General features: G+C 38.6%; 2 protein-coding genes across 7 annotated transcripts in view; one reads left to right on the forward strand and one right to left on the reverse strand.

The window, feature by feature from the left end:
• Nucleotides 1-1,118: 1,118 nt before the first annotated feature.
• On the reverse strand, nt 1,119-7,289 carry LOC139119260 (uncharacterized). Of its 3 annotated transcripts, none has more exons than XM_070682963.1 (2): nt 7,042-7,289; nt 1,119-4,919 (listed from the first exon to the last, which is right to left on the reverse strand). In XM_070682963.1, exons 1-2 carry the CDS (start codon nt 7,214-7,216, stop codon nt 2,134-2,136), a joined length of 2,961 nt encoding a protein of 986 aa, XP_070539064.1. In that variant the 5' UTR covers nt 7,217-7,289; the 3' UTR covers nt 1,119-2,133. The 3 variants fall into 3 exon arrangements, with proteins under 3 accessions (XP_070539064.1, XP_070539065.1, XP_070539066.1); XM_070682964.1 differs by lacking the exon at nt 7,042-7,289 and adding an exon at nt 6,482-6,694; XM_070682965.1 differs by lacking the exon at nt 7,042-7,289 and adding an exon at nt 5,816-6,219.
• A 12,471-nt stretch (nt 7,290-19,760) lies between these two features.
• The window catches only part of LOC139119261 (peripheral plasma membrane protein CASK-like), a 144,924-nt gene continuing 138,107 nt past the window's right edge, over nt 19,761-26,577 (forward strand). Inside the window, exon 1 of one of the 4 annotated variants that reach the window (XM_070682968.1) lies at nt 19,761-20,211. In XM_070682968.1, coding sequence (XP_070539069.1) covers nt 20,153-20,211 — 59 coding nt within the window. In that variant the 5' untranslated portion in view covers nt 19,761-20,152. The remainder of the gene's footprint in view (nt 20,212-26,577) is intronic. The other 3 variants (XM_070682970.1, XM_070682966.1, XM_070682969.1) reach the window with 3 other exon arrangements.

Consider the following 26,577-nt stretch of genomic DNA (forward strand, 5'->3'; position numbering starts at 1 on the left):
GACAATTGCTTGGGGAATAACTTATCTGGGAAATAGAAAAAATAAGTGTGACCAATTGAAAAATGTTCAGCCTTTGAATCCAGACTTTCCCTAATCCCTGCATTGGAAACATACACCAAAGAATATGTACTGAGTGGAATTGTCTGGAGAAATTGTGCTGTGGTAATGGGAAGAATTTTAGACTTGGCAAATCCGGCGGTTGTACTTACCACGGAGGGACCGTGTACTTACAAAGCTTTATTCTGAAATTTGAGGGTCCATAAAATGGTCAGAAACAAACGTTCAACGGGCCCTGGATGTGATGTGTTCATTTCCTGTGGTAATTAATTCCCTTTGCTGGATAATAGATGAATAAAGTGTGAAATTGACACGTCATTAAAAGTTTTACCAGTCAACTTCCGCCTTTTCAAAGATTGTATAAAAATAAAGTATTAACAATTCATCTGATAGTGGCAATGAGACAGGGCCTCCGCGTGTCCGACATCGTGAGCTTTTGGTTTTTGCTCCGCTATACTTACTTTGCAAAGGAATAACATCGTGAACACCCCGATAAAGATATTCCGATGAATATATATGTACGGGAGAAGATCATTTCGTTGGCCATTTAATAGGACCGTGTAATTGCCTTGCAACAATGTTATTTATGTACTACCACAAATCCGAATGAGAGCAAGTACAAAGATATCCTAAAATACAATGCAGTGTACTACTAGCTTACAATTATTTATCATTTGGAAATAGATTTTAAATTTGTGGGAGATGGAACCAACTATTAATGACTAAAATTTTAAAAGATGGCATTTCCCATGAGCTTCTTTGTTGGCCAACAGGAATATTTGTCATATCTTTAGAAACAGTTTCGAATTGTGCTAGTCATCTCACATGTGGGCTACGTCCGTAATGTCAATGATGTCATGACTAGCCAATCATAGGTTGTTCGTTTTTTGAACATTCTTGTATGGTCTCCTCGAAGATCAAAAAAACAGCATCAGTGGATCAACCATCAGTAGTGGAGATTAGAAACACGGACCATATCACAAACAGTGATATTTAACATGATACATACAAGGGTGTATAAATAGAACATCCGTGTAGATAACGAAGAAACGCAACAAACATTACTTGGAAATTACAACATTTTAATTGAGATTTATAATTATCACGATTAAATGCTCCTTAGTAAATGAAAGTCTGTATGGGAGATTTGAGTTACCTTCCCATAATATCGACGAAATCACATGATAGCACTGTTGCTATGATTAAAGGATTTCAGTCACCTTAATATAGTGGTCTCATATGTCTCATCGGGGCCTCGCAAAAAAGTGCGTCGCCAAAAACTGTACACTGCATTCCATAAGTAGATGATACTTGGAATATATGCTATGAAACTTGCTGTGACCGACCAGGCCATTGGACGTTGGTTACATCCTGTTGTCAGATCCTGTAGCCAGAAATTTAGGGGCAAGGAAGGCAACTAAACTTCTGACAAAAAGAAAACCAGTCCCTGTGCATTCACAGTCATTATGCCACTCGACAAATTAATGGCATTCTGTGTATTCCTAGCAAATACATCGCAAATGAGGTAGTGGTTAACACATACTATCTTGTATTTGATTGACATATAAGTATTTACAAAATTTACATATATTACATAGTCTTACTTAATTTACAAAAGTTTCATTCCAACATGTGAATTTGCACATTGAGTCGGTGACTGGACATTACTGATTTGCAGTTACCGATGGAAGCTAATCAGAAACTGTAGTATCGAATCGGATTGATTTGACAAGCCTACTACTCCTTCTGTGATTGTCTATGTTTCAATAAAGATCATGAACTGTGAATTGATCGTTCACACCTCGTCTGCGTGTGAAATATACTTTCTTCTTTCTCTTGGTAAGCTCTAATCCTCCGGGTTTTTCTTGTGTTTACTTTATTATACAGATGTTAGTGGCTCGTATGGGCTTTCGCGATAACACCCCATTGCCTCGGCTGATGCCCGTTAATTCTTCTACGCACCGCGGTACAACATCTGACTTTGCTTATAATTATTCCTTTGATTCAATTTATCCAACTGGACATTTACAGTTTGTAATAAGCCTACAAACTTGGTGTATCTGGTAATCGCGACTCCTACTGTATTTCACACGCCCGACTTCTGGTTTGTTGACTGACCGTTAGGCTTATTTGATGGTAATACGTTGACAGAGGTTTAGTTGTGTGTGCGTTCTCAGAAACGTCAAACTCAAACACCTTATAGGACCATCTGATGCAGCGAAGGTTGGCGGCTAATTTGGAGAAGACCAAATCAAAACGTACGTTGTTTTCACATCTTACTACGCACGTGAACGTCGTCAGCATTATTTTACCTTTCTCTATCCAGTCACTCACTGGAAGCAGTAACCCGGCAACCAGTGCGTTCAGGAGATCCTCATCACTGACCGTTTGAGATTGTACATCCCTGTTCCTGCACGCTGTGCGCACTGTAAATGATGCCAAAGAGTGATTCTTCTGGAGCGCTTTGGTCAACAAATTGAACGTGTTGGTCGGAATTGAGTTGGAGCCATTCATATCCAGACAACATATAATTGACTTCAATTTACCATTATGCGTGATTAGATCGCAGAGTTTAGGAATGTTGGACGGCTCTAAACCTATTTCTAGCTCCTCAAGCGTCGCGTTAGATGCCAGGATGTGCAGCACGTCATTGATGACGTCACACGTCGCAACTTTGGCATCTGGTGCCCTCGGCAGCGCCAGGGTCAGTGACGTCACCGTCCTACTCGGATGTTTGAGGCTGTCCTTCAATCGATCGATTTTATCTGGGGTGTTGGAATTCTTCATCGCGTGAAATTTGTACTTGATTTTCCGGGTTTTTCGACATCTTCGCAGAAGCCGCCAAACTTTAGTCATGACAGCTTCGTCAAGATCACAACTGTCGCACTGAATACTCAGTTCGTCGGGTCCGTTACATTCCAGAGTCTCGAACGGAATGGAAGTGAAGTATCTACTTTGAACACTGTCCACGGATATTCCCGTTATTTCTTTATTTTGGCAAGCATTGTGCACCAAATCTGTCAAAACAGGCGAGTCGACGTCAGACTTCAACACAATCTCATTCAGTGATGAAGTTTCCCGCAGAGCTACAACTAAACAGTCAGACGCCCCTATCTCTGTGACCGATTTCAAATCAAAAGTCAGCGACCGCAGGGAAATTTCGTCATTTTCAAGCGCTTTCGAAAATGACAATACTTCCCTGCGAGATCGGAATCCGAGTAAAAGATGCTCGATTTTAACAGTTATTGGATAGTGCCTGGAGAAAGTACACTGGTGTTTCAACAGGTCCATCACCGCAGGGAAAAGCCGTCCCTGGTCCAACACACTGACTTTCACAACCCTGGGTGAAGTTTTACAATCGTAAAGACGGTCTTGATGGAGAGACACAACCGAGGAAATTGACGGTTTCTGACGTAAACATACAACTTGTGTCATGTGAGGTGATATATGACTTATAATTTCGCTATTATAGTATTTACATTCGAACAATAGGTGGAGGCAGTTTTCCATTCGCTGTGATGAGTTATCATGTCCCCATGCTTTGAGGGCTTGACTGCCGATTCCTCGAAAAACATGACCAGCTTTGTTGCCGAGTAGCCCTACTAAAAACAGCAGAACTTGGAAATTACCCTTCAGATCATCGAAGAGAAAGCCAAATTCACTCATAACCGCAACGTCCGGGGATTTTAAACGCTCGCTTGCGTGGACAGCAGCAAAATATTCAAGCCATGACTTGTGGTAAAAGGACGCATTTTCTTGTTGCCCGGTTGCTGGTAAAATCGTGTTGCGAAGTAAGTCGGAATGACGTAACCACCCTGGGAATTTATTCACCGTGTTGACGTCGAAATGTAGTCTGCCCTCTTTCAGATTATTGAACGCCACACGGGCAAGCTCCCGTGTTTCATCTTTGAGTTGCCTGTTGATTTTTTCGTCGATGAAAGACTCGTGTCCACGGTTGATGTTGTGGCGCTTGTAGACGCTGAGTAGAATAGCGGAGTAAAGCTCTGCTGATCGGCGCGGGAAGTAATCCTGCAGATCTTCCCAAAGCAAACAGAGAAATGACAAATGCAATGGAATGTACTGGCTTGACAGCGATCGCAATGATTTGGCGGATGGATGCAACAAATATGACATCGCTTCTTCATCCTTCAAAGATGATTTGATAGTATCGCCCAACTCTTTATTGTCCCGGAAATATCGATCAATATACATTTGACATGATTCGTACGAGAGCCCGGTGATGATGAATTTTGACTCGAAGTTCATTATTTTGGAGCGATGTTGAGACGGCTTTGATGTCATCAGTACTGTACTCGAGGGTAGAAGCCGATTGGTCAAGATTCGAATGACGTCATTATCAGATGTATCATTGTAGATTATATCAACGTCATCAAAAATGAACAAAATTGAATCCGGATTACCAATGACGTAACGCCAAAGTTCTTCTTTTGAAATACCAACACCATCTGTGAGAAGTTTGCTAAATATTGCATCTATAATAGATGTTTGTTGTAAATGTTTCATTTCAAGAAAGAATACAAGATAAAACTTCTTCAATTTTCCAATCGCCCAGTCATACGCCAATTTTTGACAGAACGAAGTCACTCCGACGGCTGCTTCTCCTTCCACCATAATTCTCCTTGCTTCATTCCCATTGGTCAGCTTTCTAAATACGTCACTACTCGTCAGGACAGGGTTGCTAATAGTCTGTCCTTCGCCACTTTTGTCAACTTCTGTCACCTGTGCAGGTACGTACATCTGACTTAGGGGGCGCTCTTGCCACGAAAGGGCTTTGAACTCAAATTGTCTCTTGTAAAACCCTTGCAAATACTCCACCAAACGAGCATTGCCATCCATTTGATCTGAAAAAGATGTAGAATCACTATCGATTATTTTTTTGTTCTTTAGACTCTGAATTCTGTCTTCTTTCGATCGTATGGTGAGTGATGTATCTGGATACGTCATTATTACACCTGTTATACTTCACAATCAGTGATCCAATTTGAAACTGCGGGAGTATTCTACCTCCCCTATTTCAAAGTTTCGCCGGGAGTACACGGTATAATATTGGCTTCGCCACCCTATCACTCCAAGCACTCTCGACATTCATGTAGACATCCGTTCAGATCTCAAAAACTATGTCAGACATACGTAATTCAAAGTAAACCGTATACTGTGTAGAAACTGGACCACGTGAAACTGTTTGCAAAGGATGTGGTGGCGGCATGAAAAGTCGTAGAAGTCAAAATCAGCACATCAAAGACAGAAAACACCGTTACAGAGACAGGTTTTCTGGCTTTAATGAGCTGATTTTGACTTCTACGACTTTTGACGCCGCCACCACTACTATCACAAATCACAGCTATGGACCAACATCTATCATATGTCCCCCCCCCCCCCTCTCTCTCTCTCTCTCTCTCTCTCTCTCTCTCTCTCTCTCTCTCTCTCTCTCTCTCTCTCTCTCTCCATGCACCATCTATTCCCTAGGAGAACACAGGCACACAGCATCTCCTAGTGAGGGGGGGGGCGCTCTGGTTTACTAATATTCAAATAGGCACCAACAAACATAAACTAAGAAACAAACAACACAAACAAAATAAGAGACAATAGAAAAAGACAACAAGACGACGAAACAAGTAATCATAAAGTCAAGTAGATAACAAACAGACTTAACTGCAACAAATATAAGCTTATGACAAACATTATGCCTTGACAAACGTGTACAGTAGAGCAACCGTGACACTTAAAGTCAACATACCTTAATCACCCTGCTACGGAATGATTCCCCTCTCAAATAATAATGAATAGTCTATCACAGAGGTTTAACCAATGAAATGTTGGTCTTTGTGTTTATACAGCCTGAACCCTTGTGTTCTAAGTATATGTTCAACTGTGAGCCCCTGTGTTCTAAGTATATGTACACTACTGTGAGCCTGGTCTTTTGCTTTGCAGACCAAATATTCATCTCCATCGATACGGATACTCAAAACATAACGTAATAGTTACTTACTGTGGGCTATATATCTATTCAATACGTACATCACATTGACATGTTATGTAAGGGTCTCATTCTTGCCAGAAGTCACTTTTGTTATGATGAATAGTACCGCATGGCTAACCCCGTGCAGGTTGTGTAAAATGGCGGTCATTCTGCGCCGTCGACTGTGGTTTATTTTTTGGTGTGTTTTGTTAACCTGTTTTCGTCTAGTGAGTAAAAAACGGCCTTTAATACCCAAAATGAAGCAAACTCGTTTGACGCATTTTCGAGATATGGAAATTTCGTAATGTTATCCTCGTGCAAATGTTCTCACTTAAAAATGGAGGTAGTCTCTACTACCTCCATGATTTAAACAGATCGAAACCACTTCTTCGTTCTGATTGCAAACCTTTTACATTGAACTCGACCTTCGACAACCCGACCAACCTGTTCCTGACGTTCCGACTGACTTCAACAAAAGTCACAGTCGTCGAGCTCTCAGTCTGTACACGAGGAAACATCTCAGGGCTTTCCGACACGTTTAGCACAGCTCCTTTTGCAGGTTACGAGTAAAATTTATCGGGCTGCTGCAACATGGCCACTCTGTGCTTCGATATTGGGCGCAGTCGACGCGTGCGACAGCTGAGAGCATGCTCAGTGAAGCATTCACCATGGCAACTGACGCCAAATCATAGAAGTCCGAGGAACCGTGACCATTGCAGCCACTGAGCTGCCGATTGTACAATGTTTATACACACGCACACGGTGCACACCCTATTTTTGGCTGACATTGTCTTGAAAGGTTTCGCTTACCCCGTAATACTCGTAAACCTAGCAAAATGATTCACAAGATATTGTCGAGATTTGCTCGGTTACAGGGTAGCTCGTAGAAGGTATGTATCGGAATAGGATTGTAGTACCAGAATGTTTCCAAAAGCATATTCAAATATCAGAATCAGAAATGGATTAAAATTGGGTCAAGTATAATACCTGAAGATGTTTTTTACCTGGATCGTAAACGTTGGTGTTCACGCCTGAGTTGTCGGTCTGGTCGACTATAACAGTATCCATTTCTTTCACAGTGTCTTCGTCCGCTGCTTTCTTCAAGATGCATGAGCTACCGTGCCCTTCCCTATCGGTGTTACTATCTGAAATACAACAACGGTTGTAATACGTGTACATAGGATAGAGGACGACATAATCTAGGATTCCATATCCAATCTGTTGGACTGGCCCTTATCTGCTTTACGGAACACTGTTGCGACAGTCTTGTAACACCGTAGAGATGTTATGTAACTAAACACATCTAAAGATCGTGTGAATTATTCATAGCGAGTTTGTTCAGAAGCTGCTTGTATCGGAAGATGTTATCGTTGGAATGCTAAACTGTAAAAGGAAGTCGGATGTTTGTACCGTGTGTGAATCTGGTACTGCCGGGGGATAATCTTCTTCAATTCTTTGACATTGCTATTGAAGCGATTCGAACGACTTTCAATGAATTCGGATGTTCTTTGTGAGAGAAATGACTGTTTGACCATCATGATGCATCTCAAGGAAGCCACAAACGTCACGGGAGTCAGACAAAAACGACTGCGGTATGACTGAAAGAGCGATTGCATTTGTACAGATTATGAACGCCCTCTTTGTAATGGATGTAGCTTTAATTAACAATCATAATGTCGTAATAATACTTTGTGCACTTGATTAATCAATTTTGAATTTAGATATTTATTGAAGAAAAAAGTTGTCACATTTTCTTTCCCGTTTAATATATATATATATATATATATATATATATATATATATATATATATATATATATATATATAAACAAAGCAGGTCAAGACGCACCAACTCAGGACACCAAGCTCTTCATTATAAAATTTATTACACCGACGTTTCGTGGGAGTAATCCCACTTTATCAGGTTAAAACAATCTGAAATAAAATAACAACGACAAACTTAAAGTAAAATACACATGCTAAAAAAGATTGAATCATACAGAGGCTGGAAAACGTGTAAAAGTTAAAAATAAAAATTGGCGCCAACTTACGAAAAAGCCGAGCAGAAAACTGCTCCGCTTTCCTTCAAACCCAGGAGTCGAATGGTCAAAGTGTGGGTATTGTTTCAAAACAACGTCAAGGCTTATTTATACTTGAAAGACATTTGCATATTAACGTGTAGGAAAGGTGGCAGTGCAAACCACACAGAAATGACGTACTAAAAATATCCGACTCTAAAAATACAGCTCAAACAGGTGAAATTATGAACCGTGGACAATAGCGTACATCCAAGGACACTTATGTAACAACTGAAATTCTACAATACATCAAACTGGAACAGTTACAAAGAAAACTAAAAAAGAATACTGCTGAAAGAGTGATGCCTACTAAAAATCGTCAAAATGTTAATGAAGAAAGAGCTGTAAAATCTGGTTACACATCTAGAATTTTTGTGGTGTCTCTCTGTTCAAACCCTGAGGATACATAGTGTTGAGTTGAAATATCCACTTGGACTCTGTGAATCTCTGGAGAATTTGTCATCTTTGTGTACTTTTTCAAGAATTACAACTTTCATATTTTTGACGGAGTGGTTAGATGAATTAAAATGTTGGCTCACGAACATTGCAGGGTTATTAGGGTCAGACTTATTAGATTTAATCATACTCCTGTGTCCAGCCATTCTATATCTGATTTTATTCTTGGTTTGTCCAACATATTGACACATGCATTTATCACAGTAGATACAGTATATAACATTCTCAGTGTTACAATTATAATTCCCTTTTATTTGAAATATTTTTCCATTATGGATATTAGTCATTTTGTCCGTTTTTACCATATGTGAACACATTATTTTACATTTACTATCTCCACATGGTCCTGAACCATAATTTATATTGTCACTACGTTCAATGTTAATTTATGTCTAACAATGAGTTGGCCAAGGTTTGCGCACACTATTTGTTAAATAAGAGGTGGGTGGGGCACGACTTCACGCATTCTTTTGGAAATTTTTAATATATCTTGGTGTATTTTGGCCATATATTTTATATATGGGCGCATATATATATATATATATATATATATATATATATATATATATATATATATATATATATAATTGATTGATAGATATGATAATATAGTATATGAAGTATCTGTATGCGAAGTTCAATTAAATTTGTGCGCCCACCATTGATATATAGCATCAATTACAATATCACTAAAATATGCAAAATAAGTATAACTGACATGGAAGTCAGTTGCAGGACGTCTTTCATCACATCTTTCTACCATCAACATACGCAGCAAGTTAATTAAAGTTGGTCGAGTCGTATCAGATATATGTCCCTCATAATAATGTCATTGGCATAATACTTCAAAATGATCTCGATAACGGTCAAATATTTGTTGGTTCGATATATGTCTAGCAAGGTTCGTCAACTTTTAATGCAGTCGTTCTGAAAATATGTAAACTGTGAACAATCTATTATGCGAAAACGCATTAATCAATATCAAAAGCGTCTACGTATCAAATTTGAATCCGATCTGATCAGATATTCCACCAATAGACAGACGGATAGACATACAGACAGACACTGCAAACAGACAGACGTGGACACAAAGACACGCACAGACATACAGATAGACAGAGGGACAGACACAGCACGATCGTGATTCAAGGCATGAGTTGACTCAAAAGATTGTTCCTCAAACAATCCACGGCGGGCATCTCACATGTTTCACTCGTACAACAGCATTATTCAAGTAATTTTTTTCCACTTTCCACTCGAGTAATATTGACATATCAAATGCTCAAGTCTGTTTTAAAATTTAAAATTTTCCTTTCGTCAGGTTTAGTGAGATAAAAATCATTGGAAAGATGCGTCCGGGTTAGTGAACCAGCAAATAGAAACGTATTTTAAGATTTTAATATTATAAACGTTAGAACTGTTGACAGATTGTACGAAGCATGACCGTTCGTACCATTGTTTCGAAGGAGGATCCTTCCTTTGTCGAGTTAAATCTCTTATACTTCTTTTCGCAACGCAAAAGTACATGGCGCCATCAATTACCAACAACAGACATTAAAAAACAGCGTATATGTTACGGACTAAAACTTTACTACGCTCTGAATAAAATTTTGTAATCCCGAGGTGTGTAGAGTCAGTGAACGATGAAAGTTTACCCTCATCTTGGGAAAACTTCGGTGTCAGGGACATTGATTGTGTCGGCATTTAATTTCAAGGGTTGTAGAGCAGTGAATTTGCGTCATTGACACCTAATTCCCACTTCAAGACGCTGGGAAAAGTACACAAAAATAAATATGGAATAATTACAAAATATTTGTATAATAATTGATAGAATGCAAGGGTTCCTTTTACAAAAGAAAGGTAAACAGACCATCTTTCAGTTCAGCTTGGCATCTCTAACGTGCATTGGACTTCAGCCAAAAATCACAATCGATTGATCTTCAACTATATATTGTGAATGTCTACTCTATCCAAGATCTCGAATTATCTCTCAGCAGTGAGTAAACTCCCCAGACCGACGCAATGAGACATAGCATATATATGTTCGAGCTGTTATTGTCGTTCATGAGAAAAAACTTGGAATTAATTAGTTGAGTTAAAGATTTATACGTAGATGCACGTGCAATGAAAAGAATTGCTCAGCAACACACCATGGATAAAACAATGTTTCTATTTAATCTGAATAACGATGGGATCATGACCCAAAGGTGATCGATCTCCGAATATCACAAAAGAAAGCTACCCTCATTTGTTGCGAAAAAAAAGTGCCTTGGTTTAACCCTTTCACAATCATGGTTTGGCCCAAAGCCATTGTTGTCAATGGTGAGTGTGGACTTACTCACAGGGAATTTGGGGTGAACAGGTTAAACTTTGAAGCAGAAAAGCGAAAATGTCTCTATGCGTCGACATAGCTATGCAGACCAGAATGCATAAGCTTTACAAACTGAGAAAATGTGCATGTGAGTAAATATTGAAAAAAATGGATAACATTAATTTAGTTCAAGTTGCAATATGGTAGCATAGCAGACCGGGCTAATTAGTCACAAACTTGAACTCAAACCTAAGAACAGAGCGGGGAAAGTCTGTGCTCCAGATTATAGGGAACAGTAATGGAATACTTGCAGTAGAGTCTGTTGCAAGTAATTCATGTAAGATAACTTAAACACAGAGATATGTTTACTTGAAGAATTTTTTTTCGAAAAACATGTATTGAACCCGACAGAAAGTACAAGGAAAAATAGACGAAAACAAAGCTATTGCCTTTAGTGAGTTTTAGAAGTGGCATCATGGGATGCAGGCTTGGTTTAAAGTCACAATAGCTGCGAATGTGTAATAAACCGATCCCAAAATATCCTCAGTATTCCAAGAGTTATATGTAAGACCCATTAAAGACCGAAAAAGTGTATTACACTGTCATAAGTGTCGAAAGTGGCATGTAAATTCGAACGTTTTTACATCATTTGAGAGTTCCCGTCATTTCCAAAAAACACGATTGGAACTAATTTGGGATAATTGGATCTTCGTATTTTTCAAATTTATGAAAAGTGTTAGGTGCCCTATAGCTGAATGTTGTAATATGAGAACTTACTCATAAAAACATGTGTGTAACTTGAAAAGAAAAGTGGATGAGGTTACATTTGCAGATTGAATGAACACTACTTCACCATTCAATTATCCCAAATTAGTTCCAATCGTGTTAAAACTAATCATGTGACAGAGAAAATAACGATTACAACGACAACATGTTGGGCATCGTGTATTGTGCTTTCAAGTAAATGGCATCATGCTTGTTAGTCCCCACGGACACCGTCCGGGGGGACTTATAGGTTTGGTCATGTCCGTGCGTGCGTGCGTCCGTCCGTGCGTCCGTCCGTCCGTTCACGCAGATATCTCTGAGATGCCTGGAGCGATTTTATTCAAACTTGGTACAAGGATTACTTCATATGTCATACAGATGCACGTCAATTTGTTTTGTGATACGATCCAATATGGCCGCCAGGCGGCCATTTTATTACGATTTTTTCATGTACACAGCCATAACTCAGGCATGTTCCAACAGATTTTATTCAAAGGTGGTACAAGGACATTGACCAATGTCATAGATATGCACGTCAATTTGTTTTGTGATACGATCCAATATGGCCGCCAGGCGGCCATTTTATTACGATTTTTTCATGTACAGAGCCATTACTCAGGCATGTTTCTATCGATTTTATTCAGAGTTGGTACAAGGACATTGACCAATGTCATAGATATGCACGTCAATTTGTTTTGTGATACGATCCAAAATGGCCGCTGTGCGGCCATTTTATTACGATTTTTTCATGTACAGAGCCATTACTCAGGCTCGTTTCAACCGATTTTATTCAAAGTTGGTACAAGCTTATTGACAAATGTCATAGCTGTGCACGGCAATCTGTTTTGTGATACAATCCAAAATGGCCGCTGTGCGGCCATTTTATTACGATTTTTTCATGTACAGAGCCATAACTCAGGCATATCTCAACCGTTTTTATTCAAAGTTGGTACAAGGACATTGACCTATGTCATACATATGCACGTCAATCTGTTTTGTGATACGATCCAATATGGCCACCAGGCGGCCATTTTATTACAATGTTTTCATGTACAGAGCCATTTCTCAGGCATATCCGCATGTTTCGAACATTTTATTCAAAGTTGGTACAAGGACATCGACCAATGTCATAGCTATGCACATCAATTTGTTTTGTGATGCGATCCAATATGGCCACTGTGCGACCATTTTGTTACGATTTTTTCATGTCCTGAACCATAACTCAGACATGTATCAAGTGAATTCATTCAAAAGTATTTTTATCACAGACCTAATGAAGAGGACTCTATCCTCTCTGAGGACCTGTAATCAAAATACCCATTAACAAGTGGGGACTGTGTCATCAACGATGACTTGTTTCTTATATAATCACGATGTGTGTACGTGCAGGAAATACTGCATGTTTTGTCCTTTTCCAGGGGGGTACCATTTTATGAGTGCGGCACCCGTTTATTATCTAACATCATGTTAAAACGTGTAGGCATGTTCCAAATCAGTGAGCAGTGATACTTCTTATATACACGTCCTTCAGTTAGCACATTTACAAAAACAAACTTTGGTTTGAAATTGAAATCATGAAAATAATGCGTAAGATTCGCAGCTATTGTGGCTTTAAGTCGAAGAATCTAAAATAAGAAATTCCTTTGCAACGGCAACGGTGTAACTCAGTATTTGTTTTAAGTGAAATGAATGTATGTGAAGTTCAATTAGCGATGGTGATCACTCCGGTCTTATCTGACGGTATCGAGCATGCAGAGTCTGCGCAGTAGGCTGATACTGCTTGTCTTACACGAACTTGTAATGCATCGAGTTCATCCTAACCACAGTCAAAGTTTAGAGGGAAACTTCAAAACTCGCAATAGATAAACATGTTCAAGATCGAGAAGGATGTTTAAAAATGTTACTCGGCGCTTGTTTCCATAGGAACATAAGTCTCTGCTCTATTTTAAACATGAACTTGATATAAACTTCAGTTTCAGAAACATTAAGTGATGATAATGATAATTTCGGCCACAGATATTAACGCTTGTTTGTTTCCGATTTCAACTTCCTCTTGCAAATGGCTTGTGTGGGAACTTCTCCCTTCATTGATCCTGACCAAAAAACAAAATAATTAGTCTTATGATGAAAGGAAAAAATGGTTACCTTCTATTTCATCTTCAACCTCTTTCAAGACATCGGAATGAAATTTTGGTAATGCCTAACACATTGCCATTACCGCTGTTGTCTGTAAATGCCGCCATGTCGATATGCGGCACGTCTTCTAATGAATCCAATGAGACTAACGTCTTCTCGTGACCACAGTTGACCTTTTTTGTCTCTATGGCCATATTTTCTGACCGCTGTAAACAACCATTATGCAGGTATCTTACATGTTTTTACTCGTACAACATAATTATTATATTCGCTTTCCACTCGAGTAATATTGACATATTAACTCAAGTCTGTTTTTAAAATTTAAAGTTTTCTTTACATTTGGTTTTGTGAGATAAACTCACTGGAAAGGTTGTGTCTGGGATAGTGAACCAGTTGACATATTGTACGGGGCAGGGCCGTTCGTACCCTTGTTTCGAAGGCGGATCATCATAAATTAAATCTCCTACCACACTTCTTTTCGAAACGCAAAAGTACCCAGCGCCATGTATTATCAACAATAGACATCAAAAGTCTGCTCGTATATATGGTCGAGTACGGTTGTTCTTGCCATGCATGAGATGAAGCTTGAAATTTATTAGAAATTTTACGTAGATGAACGTACAACGGAAAGAATTGCTAAGCAACGCGCCCCGGAGAAAATAGTGTTTCTATTTTGCCTGAAGAACGATAGGGTCACTGCCCAAAGGTGATCGATCTCCGAAGATCACAGAAGAAAGCCACCTTCATTTGTTGCGAAAAAAACAGTACCTTGGTTTAACCCATTAACAATCATGGTTTGGCCCGAAGTCATTGTTGTCAATGGTGAATGTGGACCTCTTCACTGTGAATTTAGGGTGCAAAGGTTAAACGCTCTGTGAAACTGTGAAGAAAGACAAACGCGACAACATCTCTGTGTGTCGATGTAGCTACATACACCCAATTGCAAACCAGCACCCACTAATATAAGCTTTGCAAACTCGGAAAGGAAGTGCATTTGATTGACAAAATAGGTAACATTAATTAGGTACATGTTGCAATATGGTTGCATAGCGGTTCTTGGCGAATTTTAAAACTTGTCAAGGGAATGCAAGAATCAGAACAATACTTACACGCGTAGATGAAATATTTCTGTAAAGACTGGGCTAACTAGTCTGAAAAAACTCAAACCGAAGACAAAAGCGGGAAAAGTCTGTGTTGCAGACTGTATGGAACAGTAATGGAACTCTTGCAGTAGAATTTGTTGCAGGTAATGCATGTAAGCTGACTTAAACACACAGATATTAGGTATGTTTACTGAGAGATTTTTTTATTGAAAAACATGTATTCAACCCGACAGAACGTACGAGGAAAAATAGAAGAAATCAAATCCATTTCCATGGGTGAATTTTAGAAAGTGGCATCATGGGATTCAGACGTGGTTTAAGTCGAAGAATCTGAAAAAGAAATTGCTTTGCAATAGCAACGATGTAACTCAGTATTTGTTTTACGTGATATGAATGCATGTGAAGTTCAATAGGCGATGGTGATCACTCTGGTCTTATCTGATGGTATCGAGCATGCAGAGTCTGCGCAGCAAGCTGACACTACTAGTCTCACTTGAACTTGTAATATATCGAGTTCATCCCGACCACAGAGTTTTAAAAAACGTGTATCTTAAAATAAAGTGTTGATCTATTTCCAGTCTTAAGTGTCGCTCTAAACTCAAAACAAAGTTTAGAGGCAAACGTCAAAACTTGCAAGATAAACATGCTCAAGATCGAGAAGAAAGTTCAAAATATTGCTCCTCGCTTTTTTCCATGGAAACATGACTCTCTGCTCTATTTCAAACAGTTTCAGAAACAGTGAGTGAGTCTAATGATAATTTCGACCAGAGATATTGACGCCTGTCAGTTTCCGATTTCAACTTCGTCTTGAAAAGGGCTTGTGTAGGAACTTCTCCCTTCATTGATCCTGACACAAAACAAAACGAAACAAAATCTTATTATGAAAGAAAAAATCGGTTACCTTATATTTCATCTTCAAACTCTTTCAAGAGACGGAATGAAATTGGGGTAAAGCTGAACACATTGCTAGAACCGCTGCTATCTGTAAATGCCGCCATGTCAATATGCGGCACGTCTTCTCGTGACTCCAATGAGACCAACGTCTTCTCGTGACCTCAGTTGACCTTTTTTGTCTCTATGGTCATATTTTCTGACCGCTGGAAAAAGATGTCAGTGGTTTGTTTGTTATTCTGATGTCGCTAAATATTCGGATGGTTTAATTTTACCTTTATTTGGTCTTAGTTTAAATATTTAAAACTGTGTAATCTCCAAATGCAACAGAATAAATAGCAAATTTGAAAACCTATACCATTTTGTACTCCCAAAAGATATGTTTATCCAGTACTGTCAGAAGATGGCCAGCTTGCCCCGTCGAGACATCATTGGTCATGGGTTGGTTTTGTACAAGTCCCTAGATAGTTCAGCTTCAATGCAATACGTTGATTTATGAGTTTGTTTCAACACTCCTCAGAAAAAACATCCCGATACGCAATGAACAAAGACACACACTCCGACTCAGTATTGTTACAACTTTTGCGAAGCAGTGTTTCGACCAGTGAGTGGGTCATTGCACTGAGAATTCAACAAAAAGAAAATATTAGGCCATCTATCTTACAAATAAAACACAACAAACAAAGATAATGGTGAATTATTTCAACTGTGAAGGAACGTTAACGACACATGGCTGACGTTCATCTTATTGCATGCTCGTACTACCGCGTGCGCAGAAAGTGGCAACGTAACACCAAATTTTACAAAACTATTTCGATTATGTCGAAATCAATCAAGGTTTCAGTTCAGAATGTCTTCATTGGTTGTTTGATTACCAGCTGTTGGATTTCGCTGTATCTCGCCATATTACTACACGTTGTGACATTGATTTGCATGGTTGACCAACAGAAATAAAGTGGTTGTGTATATCGATCGCCACAAAGCAGACGAAAATGAAAAGTGTTGAAGGAATTGATTGGCAACGGTACATATGGGCAAACAAATGTCCAATGCTTAAATTTTAACCCTTTCACCAATATTGCCCTCTAAAAAGACCAGCAGTTGGTGTTGATAAGAATGAATAGAGAATTAAAGTAAAAGCCATCTCTTAAAATGTTCATTGGCAGAACCGCACTTTTGACAAGCCAGGAGCAAAGATGCGCACACAAACACGACAAATAAGATAACAGTGCAGTGGTACGGGACTCGCCGTGGGTTTTTGGTGTGAGAAAAAAAAACAAACGCAATTAAAAAATTAACCGTTGAGGGACACCAAATGGACATACGTTTACCAAACTACTGAAGGAATAGGGAATTCGTTTACAACTGACTGATTTGAGTTACAGCATCAATGGAAGGAATGAACGACACAATTCAAGTAACCTCAGTGGATCACTTTGGCCGCTAATGGTACCCGGATGGACAGTACAAAATGAAATGTCACGCACAACTGAACAGGTTAATGGTGTGTTTGCAGTTACCGCGTCTAAAACCAACACTGCACGGACCGATGCATCAGGATATGGAAGGAAAGTTTCACTTTGTTAATCAACGCCAATTCAAGTTTTTGAAAAATTCAAAGAAATACAAAGAATACAAAAAACAAAGAGAGCCTCACAGTTCATTGAAATTGTGACATCATGCCTAAGTTTCACATTGGTCGTGTTACTACACTATATATGTGTCACGGTTACGAAATTCCATAAAACAAAAGTCGACCCTTTTGGATACAAATACCCAAAAGAGGCTAATTTCTGGTTATTTTATTATTCTAAATTTATTTAATACCTAGTGACGCCCATCAGAATCTTTGAAAGCATAAACATGCCAACAGTTTTTGTAAAGCAGTGATTACAGAATTATTATCATTTTTCTAGGTACAGAAAGATTGTTGTCATTATCAAAATTTGCAGAGAATTATCGATAAATCAGACTAGTTCTATCACCAAAAAACCATAGATGTGTCGGCACATCGGATTCCTTGAAGAATTTTTCGTAACACCGGCAAATTAAATAGCTTAGTGACAACAACTATGACAAAAACAAAACACCCTGTATGTTTCTGTGGCGGGAATGAAATATTCTTTGTAAACGATGAAAATTGATGTAACTTAGCATATCCATGGAATAATATGGATGTGGCTGGTATGACTGACTTAGTCAATATATTTAAAAATTAGATACTTTCTCCAAAACGGCTGATTTTAAAATTTATCAAATTTCGTAGCAATGTTTACTTAGGAAAGTGAATGAATACGGCTAGTTTTCAATCGGATTCGAACCCACAACATACGGCATCAGTCGCCTAGCTGAGAGGCCATAGACAGAACCGCTCGGTTAAATCTCCACTCCCAAAAAAGAGTGGTTCAATAGCCGGCTAAGTTGTTACATTTTTCTGACTGAGACCGCTCAACACGTTGTAGAGTTCGTGAAGCACTCACGCACGCATGCTCACTATCATACATCGCACATACACACTTTATCGAAGCGAAGAAACGAATTTCATCGCTTTAACTGAAATCAGAGTGAGCAGGTTTGTGACTGTTTTGCTACTGGTCGCATTAAAACTACCAATAACTCAGGACGACCCGAGGAGAAAATTTAGAGATTTGATTAAGGCACTAGTCTAGTAGAATGCGCCTCCGGGACAGATATTAAGACTCACAAATTTTTACAATTCTTTTCTTATCTACTGCATGTTGTGGCTCATTTCAAAGCTCTCTGAGTAAGAAAAGTTTCAAAAAATATTTTCCTAGAGTCAACACAGTGGCGGGCATATCGAATCGAATGTGAAACATCGGTAAATGTCAGGTAAATTGTTTCTGTAGTTTCAAACTTTGCATAGCGATCCCTGATTTTTGTTCTTCAATTTGGTAAGACAATTGTTGAAAGTTTCACTGAGGAAAGTTTGAGTAAAAGTTTAAGTCTTTCATTTTCGAGATGCATACTACCTTAAATGCGTGTTACTGTGACAATGAAGGATGCGAAAATATCTATGGGTAAAGAACGACACTTTTTTTTTCAAAATTCACCCGCAGTATCAAAGTAGCTGTGCAGGTTGTTTATTATTTCTCGTTTTCACAAAGTGAACAATAATAGTTGTAATTGGTCAACATTATTGAAACAAATAAAATATAACAAACATGACGTAGACAGCCGTACTCTGGAATATAAAATGTGTATGGCAGGGTGAACTGCGAAACTTAAATTGCTATGAGCCATCATTCCTGCTCCGAAATGGATGTTACATTACCCAAGTTTTGCCCACCAGCAACATGTATGAGCGCCACCACAGGCCATATTTCAGTAATTTTCTGAGCAAAGCCGAAACATGTCCGACCTACAACCCGACCTTCCGAGAGTAATAACAAACTCGTGATGTTACGTGACAGATCACAGTCACGAGTATGTAAAGATGTTTGGGATAAGGGCACCGAGACAAAAATTGTGATAATACCCAAACCCTCATTTTAGCTATCCCCTACGCCACACATTTATCGTGACTAACTCCAGCTATATAGAGAACCAGTACTTTTTTTGGTATTCTTGCCTGAATAGTTTAACAGCTATGGAATGGTATTAATTTTAATAAATGTAACTCCAGCGAAAATCAAAATTCTCCACTTTGACTTTCTTTGGCTATGTCTGGCGCCGCAGAAGTGTAACATGTACTTGTTCTGTGCTTCTATAAAATAGTTATACCAAGAGTCTTGGCTTCCGGTAGTTTTTGTGTGGAGCTCTAGGAAAAGCAAGAAAAAGTTAAAGAGAATGCGCAGGTAAAAAAGACCTTCAAAAGAGGAGAGGTAACAAGCACAAGTAACTGTAAGTATGAATATTTATTGCTATTCACACATGTTGAGTACTTCCAAGGTTTTTACTCTGACAATCCATAGCCAGACTTTTTCGATGAGATAAGGGGTCTCTTAGATTAGTCATTACCCATCGTGCAGTTGAAAGGTAGTGCCCACGCATGCGCCCATTGTCATACATTGGTTCCCGGTGGTGCACCGACGATATTTGACCTTCTGGAAACACTCTGAAATTGGACTCTCCGAAAATATTTCGCAGGACTTCGAGCGTATGTGGGTTACTGATGTGACTGGAGACGTGTGTAATGTGGTATTCGTAACGATCGCGCGTTCATGGACCTATGGTGATTGTGTAACGCGGGGTGTAGCTTGTCGGCCGGCTGGAGCGAGTTTACTACGAACAGCCATAATTTGTGGGTAACTCTCTTCTTCCCCTAAGCTTAATTAAGCTAATAGAGTGACAGAACAAATATTGAAATAAACAGTCGGTAGAAGTGCATTTCATCGTAGGAAATCAAAGTATCCAAGATGGCAGATGACGACCTCTTATTCCAAGATGTTTATGAATTATGCGAAGTGATTGGCAAGTAAGTATAAACCTATGTTGTATCCTCTGAGAATTAAGTTCAGCTTTTTCAGGTGAGACTCGCATCCTGTGTCAACCGGCTGGGGACGTCTTTCTGCATATATCGCGGTTTACGAGGCACATATTCCCGTCAACAAAGGAAATCTCGGGTCTCTTGTGTATTGGACACCTGGAAGCACAGATAATTTAATTAATGCGCGCACGTACCATTTAATACACAATTCTGAAGGACCCATGTGGACTTGGCTGATTTATCCGCCAAATGTGCATAGTCTGTGAGTGGTGTAAATGTGGCTTGCGCCCCCGGGGCTTGCACAGAAGTGTCCTAACACTGGCACACACCCTGCGAGTTGGTAAACCCATGGATGTAAAAAATTTTTTACATCCATGGTAAACCGGTAGAACCAGATATCGTTTAAACTTGGACCACAATGTATTAATTTGGCAAGGGTTGCGTTGAATTTTTTGAGTCAACTTGTGTGGTAGTGCTGATAAGTTATTTATGCCAATTATGGACAATATTTAACAAGGCACTGCCATGTGGTTGAAGCATAACAACAAGAAAACGAGAGTCCATAATGGAAGTGATCACTTTGAATTTACTGTGAACTTTTTGAAGTCATAATACTTGATGACTGTCCCAACACAAAGGAGAAACCGTGACTTTATGTATAAGAGGAAAACAGATGATCCCTCACTAGTCCACTCAGAATTTCCAGCAAATTGTAATTCATAAACTCTAAGTCTTCTTTGCTATATGTTGAACACCTTAGCTGATGACCATGTGCCTGATTTTAAAAAGGGTTATCTTAATCATGATGTAGTTTACAGCATGTTACTTGAAAAATGTGTGAATTTTGGAATGATGCTCTGTAGAAGGTATCACCTCTGAAATGGTTTCAAAGTTGATGATGATGGCATTAATTGCAGGTGTACAAAGTGAAGCAGTGCGCTCGGTATCTGTCGGAGAGTACGTAATGGACTTTTACATGGCGTGACAACTAGTTTGTCCTTTATTATGCAAGGATATATATATAACTCATAATAATAGTAATGGTATTGCATTTGCCTCATTGTGATCTATTAATACACAAGTACACAAGTGCTAACATGGATACAAGTAACAGTTGTTTTATACACAATTGACAAAAAAGTGAAAGTTCTGCAAGAGACAGGATTCAGGGATAACTTGTGTATAACTGAGCATTCTCAATAAAATATAACTGCTTACCACTTACAATATGCCTTAGCAATCGTTATGAATGTAATTTGCCTACAACTTAGAATTTTTTGCAATTTTGAAGTGATATACATTGTATATGTCCATAGTGTTTGCCATCAAGCACTGTATACATCTGTACATCCAGATTAGATGTATTGCTTAGACCCTTTCCCTTTTACCATGACTGAATTAATTTCATAGACGCAACAACTGCGTGATTAACTGCATTGTTATCCTATATATCGGAATCACGACTCCCTGCTTAGCCGACTGAAGATACAACATCCAGGGGGATTATACGGTGAGCAAGGATGATGTTCTTTGGACAAATGTCAAGTAAACATAATCCTAAAAATATCCCGTGACTGTGACAAAAATATGTACATGTACATGCACCAAGGATTACTATTTTTGTTGCTGGAATTTATTAACAAACACGGTCACATGAGTTGTAAGGCGTTGGTCAGCAGAACATTTTTTGCCAAAAAGATGATTTTGATCGAGATGGAACACAATTTTCCTCAAAAGATAATTTTGATAGTTTCTGTCAATCTTTTGTATCAAAATCAGGATTGAAACCTGGAACTGTGGTAAATTATTGCTTAGTATTTCCACATTAGGAGTGCATAACAAAGTGAGAACAAGTGCAGTACAGTGTCTGTGTGTGTGGTTGAGCACAATACAGGATTTGCTGATTCATGTTGTCCAGTCCTTGTGTACTGTCCATGTTTACATTATTCATGCTTTAACCAAATAACCAGTTGTCAAAGAGATTTTGAACTTGAGGATTCGAATCAAAATGAAACACATTAATTTTAAGAAATTCTTTTTCAAACTGATTGTAATTCACTTGATGGATTGTGTATTTATACTACATTACCGCGCTGAACTTGAAAATGTTCTAATTTTGAAATAATTCAACATAGTTTTCTTGTTATTCACAATGTGTGCATCACAGCGTATAGACATTAGTGATTGAGTACGTCCCATGTATTTGTAATAATAGTATTAATGAAAAATATGAGCTATAAACATCTGTAACTCAACCCAGTCCATAGCAGGAATAAGAACACTTTTCTAAGATAATAAAAAACAGGACGATAATGTACATGTAGAGAAAGCTGTAGCATAGTACCACTTCACAAGGATATCTCTTAACAGTATGCAGTGTCTAGCTTTTGGAAATGCTATTGTGGCAAAACTTTTTTACTTTAAAATTTGAAAATTATCATTCATACAAAGCTGATTACACACTCTTATCTGGGTTTTAAACTTTGTTTTGAAATTATATACATGTATGCAAGTTGTGTAGCCTTGCTTGCTTACGTCAATATGTGTGTGTATAGTGATTGGTCCATGTGACAGTTTACCCATGCAGTGAATGGGTATTGTGGAGTTTTTGCAAAATCGCATATAATGTTACCAAATAGTCTGTTTCTTTGTAAGTTTTGACAGATGGCCAGGCCAGAAAATATCCAAAACTGATAACTTTAGCCTTGACAGCATAAAAACTTTTTATGGTTTGAAGGCAATATTTTGTATTATGATCAGGTGAAACATTTTCGTTTTTCTTGTTTCCATCTATTGCAATATTAAATCATCATGTCCGTAGAATATCCATTGCAGTCAGGCTAACTTTCAGCAGATACTAGTAAGTCAAAGGTCATACTGTACACAAATGAAGTCAAAGGTCAGTCAGGAAAATTGGGAACAGTAAAAGCCCCTGCAGTACGAAATCATCATTTCAAGTGATTGAGTTAGTAAGATTTCTCTGGCAAAATTTTGTCAAAGTGATCACGTCTCTTGTAGTTTTTCGAGTGTGAATGATTCAACCCTGTTTAATCAGCAATCTGGAAAGTCTTTGTGTGGTGTTCGGGACAATTGCAAGTTTTGACAATGTGGAGGAAGTATGATCAAAGCCGAAACAATTCCAGCCCACCCGCCGACAGTTTTCTTTCACACCGACTGCTTGATGGTCGGATGTTTTAAAATGCTCCGGTGGTAGACGTGTCGGTTACTCTGCTGGATGTCGTCATGGAGATTGCAGAGTTGAGCATGCAGCAATAATAGCGCTGCTGGGTAGCACTAACACTGCCCAGGTAGATGCATCAGGTTTGTTTGACATAGTCTGACAAAAAATCCAAAGTTGGTTCTGCATGACTTTTTTTTCTCAAATGATAATATAGGATATCTAATGAAGTCAAATCAGTTTGATTCAAGCAAGTTTTGATATTCTCTAATATTATAAAAAATTTCAATTTATGTTTACTTTCACACTTTACGGCACCTCCTATATTTATAGTACATTGTGAAACAGTGAAAGTTTTATATTGTACTTATTTTTTGAATCGAGGACAACTCCATGAGCTATATAAATGCCCAGCTGAGATATTATCTCTCAGCATATCCAAAAATAGTTTTTTCTCTATTCAAATTTTGAGACCTACAGGTAGCCTCCCTCATTACTAAGTAAACACAAAATGCAAAGATAACCTCGTTTCAGACCAGAGTTATTGAAAATAAATAAGTGCCGGAGGGCAACATTGCTGCAAAACAGATTTCTGTGAAGGACTCGGTGAACCAAGGTGGTAAATTAAAATTCTGGAAGAGCTTTGGCTCTCGGTATAGGTTATTTGTTGACTTGATATTCAATATCAAATAATCTGAATAATGCAGGTAACGATGGAAAGACTCAAGCTGATAATATTTCTCACGACTCTAGCACCCCTGGAATTCTGTTATCATTTTCACACATACACAGACAGACACAGATGTTGAACTGCACATGTGAGGCTGGGTGGCGGCCTTCCTGTGAAAGCTGCAGCAACCTCCAGAATTTTATTTTAACTTCCAAGGATTCTCAAGGCGGAAAATATCTGAAAATAAGTTTTTTATCTCTGACAAACAGATGGTCTCATAGTTACTGGTGCAAGGGGGAGGGGCGTTTGCATAACAATGGACCCAATTTGAATATAATCACTCTCCTTTGATGGCTGCATATCACCGTCAAGTTAAAGGGTCTCTATGAAAGAGAGAATATTTTGCATTGTTCTTTAAAGCACTACAAACATACAAGAGCTGGTCAGTATGTAACCAGTCAGATAGTTATGCAAATTGTTTTTGTCGGAAAGAAAAACATGAATGAGTTGAGTTTCTCTGAGGCTTTCGGCTATTCTCTTCAGATTTCTTCATTACAATAGACACACAGTTCTGAAGTATTCCTGTATTGTATCAGGGAAAAGAGGGACCGCGGATAGGGGTGAAGGCCAGTCCATGATTTATTGAGCCAGATGGTCCCATGATCACCCAGTTCAGGGGTGAGCTACTGTGCGGCTGTTGTATGTATCATGAACATAGCACGGACTGATTCCAGCATGTACTTCATAGTGCAGTATTTATCTTTCAATGATTAGTTTCCATTGTGATATATACACAGTTCGGCCATTCATCTGTGCTTGCCCTGGATATTATCTTTCTGTCCGGAATAGCGTTTCTGATCTTCTGTAATCGCTAGCTTTCCATTGTTGAGAAAAATGTCACTGAAAGACTTTATATTCTAATATCCTGTTTTCTGTGAAAAACATATGAAAATCAAAGTGGTTGCTAATGCAATATCATTGTACTTGCTGTAAATCTGTAGAGATTGCATGTACCAGCTTTATCTTGGTCCAGAATCAATACTAATCCAATATTTAAAATATTGAAATCATAATCATATCTAAACACGCCTGCGTGAGTAAACATAAAGAAATCAAATGGGTTTAATTTCAGAGTTGGCATGAATTGTGGATTTGAGTTGTGGCCGTAATGATTTTTCGATGTGAGTAGGTTTGTATGTTCCTCAGGTTTCCAAGTTGTTTTATCTTTTGTCGCCTTTTAATAGTGTAATACACTAGATGCAGGGGTTCCTACTGACAAACAATGAAAATTGTGCTTGGTTTGCAAAATTATGTGTTCACAGTTTTCATTTCGTAGAGAGCATGTTTCAGACTGACTCCACAGTAGATCAATGAAAAACGGTAGAATTGGAAAGTAGGTTGTGTTTGGTTTTAACTTCCTCAATAAATTGATCCATAAATTTTGATGTCATTGGGATATGCTTTCTGATTTGAAACAGGAGAGTGGTAAGTAAGAAAACTAAGTTGCAAAGAAAATTATCACCACGTGTGTTTACACAGTAGTACTTTGTAAGTGGGGTCAAAGGTTATACAGTGAGGTCACCTGACCTGCAGTTGAGTTGAGCAATCCATCATTGATGGAACTATGGAACTGTCCACCGAAATCTCAATTTTATGATGAACTCATTTGGCCCGGCATGGTACATAAACTCTGAACAGGACGAGATCATTTCTTTAAAGACTGGAAGTTAATGGGAGACGACGGAGAAAAATAGTGATGTCCTGACAAGTTAATGGTGAAGATAAGAGGATTATGAGAGATGATTGAAAGGGGTCAGGGGTCAAAGGTCACGACGGGAAATCAAATCAATCATGATGGAAATATTGGTTTGAAAACCCATTCCGATGATTGAATGTTGTTACTGATGCTGTGATAGTTGTATTTGAAGTATGCCAGGTTTGCCCCTTACTTACTATACAGGTTATCTCCCTCAGAGCAATGAAAAGACTCTTTCTACCCGCATTTTTCAAACAAATTTGCTGTTAATGTTTTGTATGTCCTCTTGTTAAACTAGAACCCAGTCAATATCTGATTGGTTTGTCAGGAATCACAATGTCGTCTATAGCCTGGCTGACAGTTTTGCAGTAAAAAATACTGGTCTTGAGTGCAAAATGGATGTAGCTAATACCAAGATTTGTAGTGATTGTGTGATTATACATATGTGTGGTGGGTGTCTTCTATGAGGGTGTATACAGGCTAAGTATTTATAATCATTGGGATTTCTGGATTAAAACAAGTACTGCCTGTGTTCCTGCTTGCAGACACCTCAATCCCCTTTTCTGATCTCCTAATCCTTTCAAGCTTCCTGTTTGCTAATATCGCACCCCCTCCTTCCTGTTTCGGATGGAGCTTTCATGTCTAAATGGTTGGATGAACGATTGAAATTCAGGTTTGGCCTATTTCTTATGTAGCCAAGAAAATAAAAATTATATGCTGGCTGTTTTAGCTAAGCTTGCCAGCTTCTTT

The sequence above is a fragment of the Ptychodera flava genome, chromosome 19, assembly GCF_041260155.1.
Source record: "Ptychodera flava strain L36383 chromosome 19, AS_Pfla_20210202, whole genome shotgun sequence".
In the NCBI taxonomy this organism is placed as follows: Eukaryota; Metazoa; Hemichordata; class Enteropneusta; family Ptychoderidae; genus Ptychodera; species Ptychodera flava.

Excerpts from the sequence above, each read along its gene's own strand:
- LOC139119260 (XM_070682963.1), bottom strand. The coding sequence starts at position 7,216 with ATGTACACGTATTACAACCGTTGTTGTATTTCAGATAGTAACACCGAT. Across the intron at positions 4,920-7,041 it reads CACCAACGTTTACGATCCAG|ATCAAATGGATGGCAATGCT; the intron begins GTAAAAAACATC and ends CATCTTTTTCAG.